General features: G+C 37.3%; 1 protein-coding gene across 1 annotated transcript; it reads right to left on the bottom strand.

The window, feature by feature from the left end:
• Nucleotides 1-2,337: 2,337 nt before the first annotated feature.
• Nucleotides 2,338-7,206, bottom strand: LOC139729044 (large ribosomal subunit protein uL15m-like). The gene is made up of 4 exons (XM_071639972.1): nucleotides 7,090-7,206; nucleotides 4,504-4,661; nucleotides 3,484-3,649; nucleotides 2,338-2,799 (listed from the first exon to the last, which is right to left on the bottom strand). Exons 1-4 carry the CDS (start codon nucleotides 7,189-7,191, stop codon nucleotides 2,338-2,340), a joined length of 888 nt encoding a protein of 295 aa, XP_071496073.1. The 5' UTR covers nucleotides 7,192-7,206.
• Nucleotides 7,207-9,004: the final 1,798 nt, after the last annotated feature.

Genomic DNA, 9,004 nt, shown 5'->3' with positions numbered 1-9,004 from the left:
TCATGGATTTTTGCATTTAACATTATATTTGTTACGTGTTAGACTTGTGCTTGTCTTCCTCTGAGTCAATGGAGTACAATGTATACTCCCCTTCTCTCCCTCTCTGTTTCTCTCTCCAAAAATAATACAGGTGTATTCTTACATATACATACATGTACATGTATTTCAATCATTTTCTTTGTTTTCTTTCCTACAGATTCAGATTCAAGGTGTATCTCAAATTGATTAACGTGTAGATACAGTTTTTGCATTCTCTTCACATAATCATAGACACATTATGAAGAAATTGAATGCAAGAATGGATAAATGCCATTGTCAAAGCTTTGTAAGTAAGGGAATCATGAAAGAGAAAAATACATTGATAAAATGGATATGTCTGTTTCTGCATCTGAACTCTTCCTATTTGTATGTGTGTGTGTGTGTGCGTGTGTGTGTGTGATATCTATAGCATATTATCTTTTCCCGAATCTGCATTTCTTTTAAAAATGTAGCTTTTAGTTGAGAAACCACAACTGCCTCAACATGGAACAGGTACATGTATTATCAAAGAGATGCAAATAAATAAAGCTCTAGCTTCTCCCATGCCTACCCCCCATACGCAAGCACACACAAACACACTTGTACATGTGAAGGGTTTGTTCGCAAAAACCGATAAGTCCATTTTTGAAGATTTTGAAATACAGTCTCTGTCATAAAGTACAAAATAATACCTTTTAAATGAGATATTGGTCACTACATATAAAGGTACATTTTTGAAGTTATGGTCAAAAGAAGCAAAAATTTTCTTATTATTCTCTTTATTTTTCTTGACCTTTAATAGCAAATATCTCCATTTGGCAAATATGGACTTATCGGTTTTTGCGAACAAACTCTTTATGTACATTCCTCAAAATGTAAATGGATACACAAACATTGAGGGAAAACACATCCAAACAAAAAGTTCCTGTTCTAGTGAACACGAGCCTTCAATGTCAAAATGTGTGTATGCCACACATTATGTATCTGTAAGGTATTCTGTTTATTTTTTCTCCCTACAGCATGTGGCCATCCCCATGCAGTCAATATGATCAATCTATGGTCTTCTACCATGATTTCAACAGTTAAATTCCGGCTTGAATGTCACATATCATTGTCACCATTATAATAGAACCGATAACGTAACCCATATTTGCTTCAAATAATTCATACAAACCTGATGTTGGTCTCTATGGTATCTCGTAATTTATGCAGCATGACAAACATGATATTTTCCTTCTTTTCTTTTGGTGGTTTTTCATATTGTTGACCAATGAAGACGACAAAATCATCACAGGATTAAAAAACAAAAAACAAAAACAATATCAAAGCTTTCACCGTAATTCTCAAGGAAGGCATATCAGCATACACTTCTACCAAAAGATTAAAGCCACTTTTTTGACTTTTAGTAAGTTGAATTTGTGTGAGGTGGATTACAATTGAACATGTGGTTTATGAATAAGAAAGTACTTAGGCAGAACGTTTCATGATTAAATCTCATGAAAATTATTTGCCATTTCTTTCACATTACATATTTTGTCAATATCACAAAGTCCATTTTCTTTCAAATAGTATCAAAGACAACTCATCTCCCATGTGATATAAAATGTCTTCTTCTTCTCCTTTTTCTTCTTTTTCTTCTTCTCCTTCTTCTTCTTCTTCTTCTTCTTCTTCTTCTTCTTCTTCTTCTTCTTCTTCTTCTTCTTCTTCTTAAGTGTGGCACAATGTGCCTGGTTGAAACCGTTTGCTGACTATAGCTAGTCATCTGGGGCGAACTGCAAGGGGTCGATCCAGTGCTTGATACTCAACATTATTCATAAGAGCCTAACCTGCCCAGTGTGTGAATACTGTCCCACCCCCATTTACCACCCCCCCCAAAAAAAAAAAACAACAACAACAAAACAAACAAAAACCAAACAAACAAACCTGCATAAAAAAATAACAATAATCGGAGAAGGCAAGTAACAAAAATCCATACACAAGAAATGCATCTAAAAGTCAGTGGTAAATTATAAACGTAAACTATAATTAAAGACCTTCAATCATATTGTACTTTCCTTCTGCACAACTTAATAGAGTATTTTGCTGAAAGCACCCACAAGTGTATCTCCTTACTGCTTCTTACAAAACTGAAGACTCTAGGTTATGTGAAAGCTAATAATAATGCATGTTCTCTCGGTAAACTTCCCAGACTTGAAGACTTTTCACCAGAGCACAAATACAGCATCTATTTTCTTTTCAGTTCAATCAGTCCATTTGCAGAATGTCACTACTGTGTCCATATGATAATGACAAAAGCTGCAAAATGTAACTGGGGTGTGACTATGACTTGTAATATTCCTGCAGTTCTTCATCTGCTGGTTTTAAGACTGTCCTGTCTGCCAGGTTGACTACCCAGCCTGGCTGGAGTCCAAAAAACACCTGCCTCGGATCCTTCCTCATTCTAAGCATCTCCCTCCGCGGGTCGCTCGTGAGGTCTGGAAGGACGTAACCGTGCTTCCGCGCGAGATCCAGCCGGGCTTTACGGACTTTGTCTGGGTCGGCAAGGTAGCCGCGGTTCGCTGGATCGGTGTAGAAGTTGACGAGGTCTTTGGGCGGCAGAGCACGTCGAGGGATGGGCTTCCCCTGCAGGAAGAACTGTAAGGGATACGCCAGGGCATCCAAACTGACTGGATCGTAAAAGCCGGTTGTTACAACACCACCGCATCGCTCGATCGCTGTGATGGCCAGTTCTGATGTGTGCTGTACCTCAATGTTGATTTGGGCTTCAAAATTATCTAGTCCCTACAAGGAAGAGAATAAAACTAAATTGACACTTTGTTGATACATGCCTTGAAAGCTCAACTTTTCTTAGTATTGTAATTCAGATATGATTCAGTCAATGGGCTGAAAAGTTTGATTTTCAGTAAAACAATCCCAAATTAGGTTTTCTAATTATTACAAACTCTCACTAAAACATATGCCCATGGTTGATAAATAAATAAATTCTACATGTGAGGATTTTAAACTGTCACAACACATTACACATACTTAAAAAGAGATCAGCTAAATACAGTTACTGGAAAATTCAGGGCCGCCAAAGTTACTTACGAGCATTGCCTGGTTGATAACTAGCTTGTTATAAGGGGTTTTCCCATACTGGGAAAATTTCCTCTCAATTCACAAGAAATCTTTTTAATCCCCACTTGTCCTAGAATGGGGATCACCTGTATATGATACATGTACAGTGCACTCCCGTTATAACGAACACGGTTATACGAAATTCTGGATACAGCAAAGTATAAATTCAGGCCGCAACATTATCAGCTCTACGATTTTTATTGTTCATTTGTTTGGTTGTAACAAAATTTTGATATAACGAAAGAAAACTGCCAGTTCCATGGACTTTGTTGTAACTGGAGTTCATTGAATTTTTCCCCCCATACATTGTACTTCCACTCCTAAAGGGTGACAAGTTGTCTCACAAACCTCATGCAGCAAGTTGATCCCATAGTGTCTGTCTTTGATGTTGATGTTGATTGCCCCTGAGTTGACCAGGGAGGTGACGTCGATTGGTTGGTTTGGGTCAACTCGACCGACATCAATCAGGTACTGGAGTTTGGCGAGGGAAAGTGGCATGTACTGCCTCCTCAAGCTGAATGAACGGAAAATGAATAACATTGAATGCTGATGAATGCACAAAAAGAAATATGAATTCAGCAATGAAAACAATACATATATTGCACATACGGAAGTGTATAAATACATAGTTTCTTTCTTTCTCCTCCCAAAATAAGATAGTGTTTAGTGGGTGCCAACAGCATTTTAGTGATAGTCACAAAGGATAAAAAGGACCACATACTACTGTCTATCACTCTATGTCCTCCCTTGTAAAATAGTGAGGTATTTTGTAATTTTGTTCGTCAAAACAAGACAAAGAATGTCATCATTCTACTGGCAAAAATGCTGCCTTAGCATCACAAAAGTTAATAGGAAGGGATGAAATGTACACTGAAGATATTAAAGGAATGGTATAGTTTTGGTTGAGAGGGGGATTCAGATTTTAACTTTTTGCAAGATAACTAAAAACCCCTTATGTGAAATATGAAAGAGCATACAATTCTAAGAAGTATTTGAAGTTTATTTGGTGAATATCGGTTTTAGAATGGCTGAGATATCCAAAAACAAGGTACATGTACATACAAAACAAAGTGTTCCTAATGAAAGATGGGTCCCATCCTTTATTTGGCCTCTTTGTTTTTGGATATCTCAGCCATTTCACACAAACATTTTTCATCAATTAAACTTTGAATTCCTCTTTAATAGAATTGTATGCTCTTTCATATCTTATAGAGGTTTCTCATTATCTCTCAAAAAGTTGGAAACCTGCATGAGCCCCATTGCAACCAAAACTGTACCATCCCTTTACTACAGGTATGATGGGTATGTGTGCACAAGTTGTCACAACTTACAAGAGAAGCTGGTAAATTGCAAAGACAGAACACTTACTGGTAGTCCTTGTAATAAGGGTATTTAGGGATCCTGAGATAGAAGGGGGTCTGTCCTCCCTCAAATCCAATCCTGGGCTTTGTACCTCTCATCCCTTGACCACTCTTACCACGCCCACTCATTCCTCCGGTGTGCTGGCCTCGCCCCCTGCGATTTTCCTGTAGACACAAAGGAACATATCACTAACAATTGTATTACATATTTGGAGAACACCATACATTTTACTGTTGGAAAAGTGTATAGTACACTGTACAGACAGAAATTTAGGATGTACAAGCCTCTACATGTACAGTACATTATGAAGCCTGTCTGTTATATGGTATAGTACCCGGTATTGGTAGAGATGAGAATTGAGCTTTTAACTTTTTGCGAGATACCGAGAAACCTTTATGAAATAGTACAGACCATTTATTATTCTAAGAGGAATTCAAAGTTTTTGATGAAAATCTGTTTGGGAATGGCTGAAACATCCAAAAACAAGTAAAACAAAGTGATCGTAATAAAAGGTGGGTCCTACCTTTTATAAAGAGTACTCTGTATTGGATATCTCAGCCATTTCAAAACCAATTTTCATCAAATGTTGAATTCCTCTTGGAATCACATGCTCTTTTATATTCATATTTCATAAAAGGTTTCTCATTACCTCACCAAAAAATGTTAGAAACCTGAAGTTAGGTCTCAAAACTCTCTTAAACCAAAAATATATGATCCCTTTAAACATGGTAAATCTCACATACGTGTACTTGGTATTCTTAAAGTAAACTCTGTGCACTCTGTAGGATCACACCATACATCATACATGCCTTGTACATGATGTTTTTGTATATTCTGATGATTTTTTGTCGTTATTGAGATGGCACTTGGTTCCAGGTTGGACACGACACTGAAATAACAATTGAAATTGATGACAACAATGGACCCGATGGTGCATAGATGTAATGACGCATACATGTCACTTTTTTTTTTTATCATTGTCTATGCTATAAAGGGTGTGTACAGTTCTGGTCAAGGTGAGGATTTAGCTTTTAACGTTTTGCGAGATATTCAGAAACCACTCTATGAGATGTCAAAAAGCATGCAAATCTAAGGGGTATCAAAAGTTTATTTGATGAAATTCGTTTTTGAAATGGCTGTGATATCCAAAAACAAGGTAAAAAAAGAGATCCTAATAAAAGGCGTGGCCTGTCGCCTTTTATTATTATCACCTCTTTGGATATCTCAGCCATTTGAAAACCAATTTTTATCAAATAAATGTTGAATCCTTCTTAAAATTACATGCTCTTTCATATTTCATAAGAGGCTTCTCATTATCTCACTTAGGAATGTTCAAAACATGAATCCCCACCTCAACCAGTACTGTACAGTCCCTTTAAATGATAGTCATACAATGTACTATCATACTCAATGGATTACTGGAATCAGAGATAAGACTAAAGATAAGACTAGAGGCTCTAGACTAGACTAGAGCCCAGAGGTTTGGAGAGAGGAGAACATCTGCAAATTTAGACATTTATTCCGGAGTAATAGACTAACAATAGTAACATGGTATTTCAGTATTTGATTGTGTAAATTTATTTACTTCAGTATACTATGAGTATACTAAAACAAAACCAGAAATTTTTCAGGTGCATGAAACTGTCGCAAATTCCTCAAGAAACTGAACTGAAGACAATGAAGTAAAGTTTATGCATATGATTTGTGAAGGTAAAATGCAGCGAATGTTTGTGTCTACACAATCCAGTAGGCAGTAGAAACCTAGTCAGTACATGTAGTTGTAAGCCTGGCTAGGTCCATAAATTTACTTGCGCTTGCTTGCTTGCAGAAAGTGGGATCATCGGAGCCTGTGGAGGGCATTAATTTAATTCACATTTACATCGTAGGGACGTTGACGTACTAGTACAACTTCGTACAACTGTACGTGTACATGTACATGTATCACTATCACATAACATAACCATGCACAGTCCTGCCCTGTCGCGGTATACAAGTGCCGTGCGCGTGCTTCGGCCCTGGGTTGGGAAATTCAATTCAATTCAATTCAATTCAATTTATTTGTTCAATTCCACCAAGAAAACAAATTACAGAAATTGTAATACCTATTGGGTGAAGACAAGAAATCAATGATTACACAAACATGACAGATAGCTAAAAAGAGTTAACATATACTAGTACATGAGGTGGAAAAGACTCAACTGCACTAACGTCAGGCCTACTGTATAAGTGGAAATTTTCGCGGTGTTCAAATTTTCGCACATTTCGCGCAACCAGAAACTAGCGCGAAAATAAAAGCACGCGAATATTTTTGCTTGCCATATGTGCCTGTGCGTGATGTCTTGATTCCGCGGAATTAAAAACACGCGAAACTCTTCCGACCCGGCCAAGCGCGAAAAATTAGTCACGCGAAAATATCCACTTTTACAGTATCCAGTTTTTACCTACCTACCTGCTGAGCAGCACAAACATATATTGACGGGACTACGGACATTTATGGGCAATCGCTGCTGATGCTGCGATAGCGTGACGGAGTTTCTGGATTAGCCAGCATTACACACCAAAATGGTTATCCCTCTTGAAATAAAAACTTACATTCTTTTTGGCTCCAGGATTGTTTCTTAGATTGTTGAGGGCAACTCTCGGCATACCTCTTACAATTTCAAGAGCTCGTCTTACTCCTTCAGTTTTCGACATGCTGAATCTGAATCTGCTCTATCTGAACTTCAATAACCCGAGATGAAGATAGTACAATCACATGCACACGTACCCTACGCCGCGCGCCATATATGGCCATACGGATAAAAAGTTAAAGCATGGTGTCTTTCAATATGTAAGAAAAAACTGACATCTTCGCTTTGTTATACTAGTATACTCAGTTGCTAAATGATCTTAATATGGTAAATTAATGGTAATTGGTACATAGTAAAGTAAACACACAATCATTATCATTAAATTGTTGACATTATTTGTCATTTACGATCTTGCATGTTAGAGTTTATTACTCTGTATAATGCCATAGTTATGCCTCATTTAATGTACTGTAATGTAGCTTGGGGAAATACAGCTGTACTTATAAGACTCATATAGATAAGTTGATTGTTCTTCAGAAAAAAATCTGTAGTAAGGTATATTAAAAATTCAAACTATATATAGAAGTCCAAGTTTGCCATTGTTTATTCAACTTCATATTTTGCCATTTGAAAAATTAGTTATCTTGAGTTGCTTGATTTTTATATTTAAGACACAAGGTGATCCGAAATCTTTCATGAAGGATGTCATGCTTATAATACGCGTAAACGTAATCTCATTTATCAACCCTTTGTAAGAACTCAAACTGCCCAAAATTCATTTGTATATGTTTGTATTAGAGAATGGAATAATTTGCCATTGAGAATTTGGTCAGCCTCAACACTATCCAACTTTAAACTTTAAATGTCGCATCTACCTTGAGGGAAATTTGTAAAACAAGAATTGATCAGGGAAGCTGAATTTAAAAGTATAGTAAAATAGAAAGTATCTTTCTGCAATTTCATGTGAACTACATGTATGTGCATGAGCGTTTTTGTGACACGTGTTGTGATTGAATGTGTGTGTGTGTTTGTGCGTGCGTGTGTGTGTGTGTGTGCTTGTGTTGCATCTGTCCTATGTAAATATGTTACTATTATACTTCTTGTTTAATATGTTTAAAACTTTAGTATATTTAATTGTTTTATATGTTTATCCGGGGCCCCTTTTTTACAAGCTCTGCTTCTTTTGGGGTCCCAAACCATTCATTATTCTTAATGCTGTACCGGTATCCTTTTGTAAAATGTCAAATGTTTAATGAATTCTCGCTATCGCCAATGACGTAAAAAGTACCCGGATGATGATTTAAGCGTCATTTACGGTGCATTATGGGATAGTCCGGTAGCAAAGTCACTTCCGTTCGTACGCGCGTGATACGTGACTAATGCTATTTACACACACAACCGACTGTATTCTACGTGTACTTCCGGTTTTCTCGACTTGAATTACAGCTTTAATATGATTTGAAATTTCTCCATTCTTAAGAAATTGCTGTTAATACGACTATTGGTTGTTGCTGCGAAGCTGCCATGTGTTGTTCGCACGACAATAAATGAAAAAAATCTGCAGAAATAGGACCCTTACTGGCATGCGAGACGTGACGTGGCCGCGTGGGTGAAGTTTGCGGGTGACTCCACAGCGCAGTATGTGCACGCGCGACTTACTAGTAGTGGTAGTATTATAGTAGCACTAGGTAGTATAGGCCTAGTGCCTACGTACATTGTACGTACAAACTTACTTGGAAGAAATTGCTTCGGAGACAGGATAAGTTCGAGATCACTGTTCGTTCCCGATTGTGTTCGTGACATTTCGACAGAGAACAAATAAAAAAAAAGATGGGCATTCCATGACGATATACTGTATATCCAGGTGGGTGAATATTTTCCAGCATATTTTCAGCGTATGCAGAGATGACTGATCTGTGATGTACGCCGTACCGGTA

The sequence above is a fragment of the Diadema antillarum genome, unplaced genomic scaffold, assembly GCF_040938485.1.
Source record: "Diadema antillarum isolate AM-2024a unplaced genomic scaffold, OU_Dant_1.0 scf00000020, whole genome shotgun sequence".
Taxonomy (NCBI): domain Eukaryota; kingdom Metazoa; phylum Echinodermata; class Echinoidea; order Diadematoida; family Diadematidae; genus Diadema; species Diadema antillarum.
The sequence above is the reverse complement of the archived record's forward strand: the minus strand, read 5'-3'. Positions and strand labels throughout refer to the sequence as shown.

What these genes read in the sequence shown, in the direction of transcription:
- LOC139729044 (XM_071639972.1), bottom strand. Translation starts at nt 7,191, where the DNA reads ATGTCGAAAACTGAAGGAGTAAGACGAGCTCTTGAAATTGTAAGAGGT. An exon ending in ATCCTGGAGCCAAAAAGAAT is followed by an intron (nt 4,662 to 7,089) that starts GTAAGTTTTTAT and finishes TTGTGTCTACAG; the next exon opens with GAAAATCGCAGGGGGCGAGG. An exon ending in CCTTATTACAAGGACTACCA is followed by an intron (nt 3,650 to 4,503) that starts GTAAGTGTTCTG and finishes CCGTTCATTCAG; the next exon opens with CTTGAGGAGGCAGTACATGC.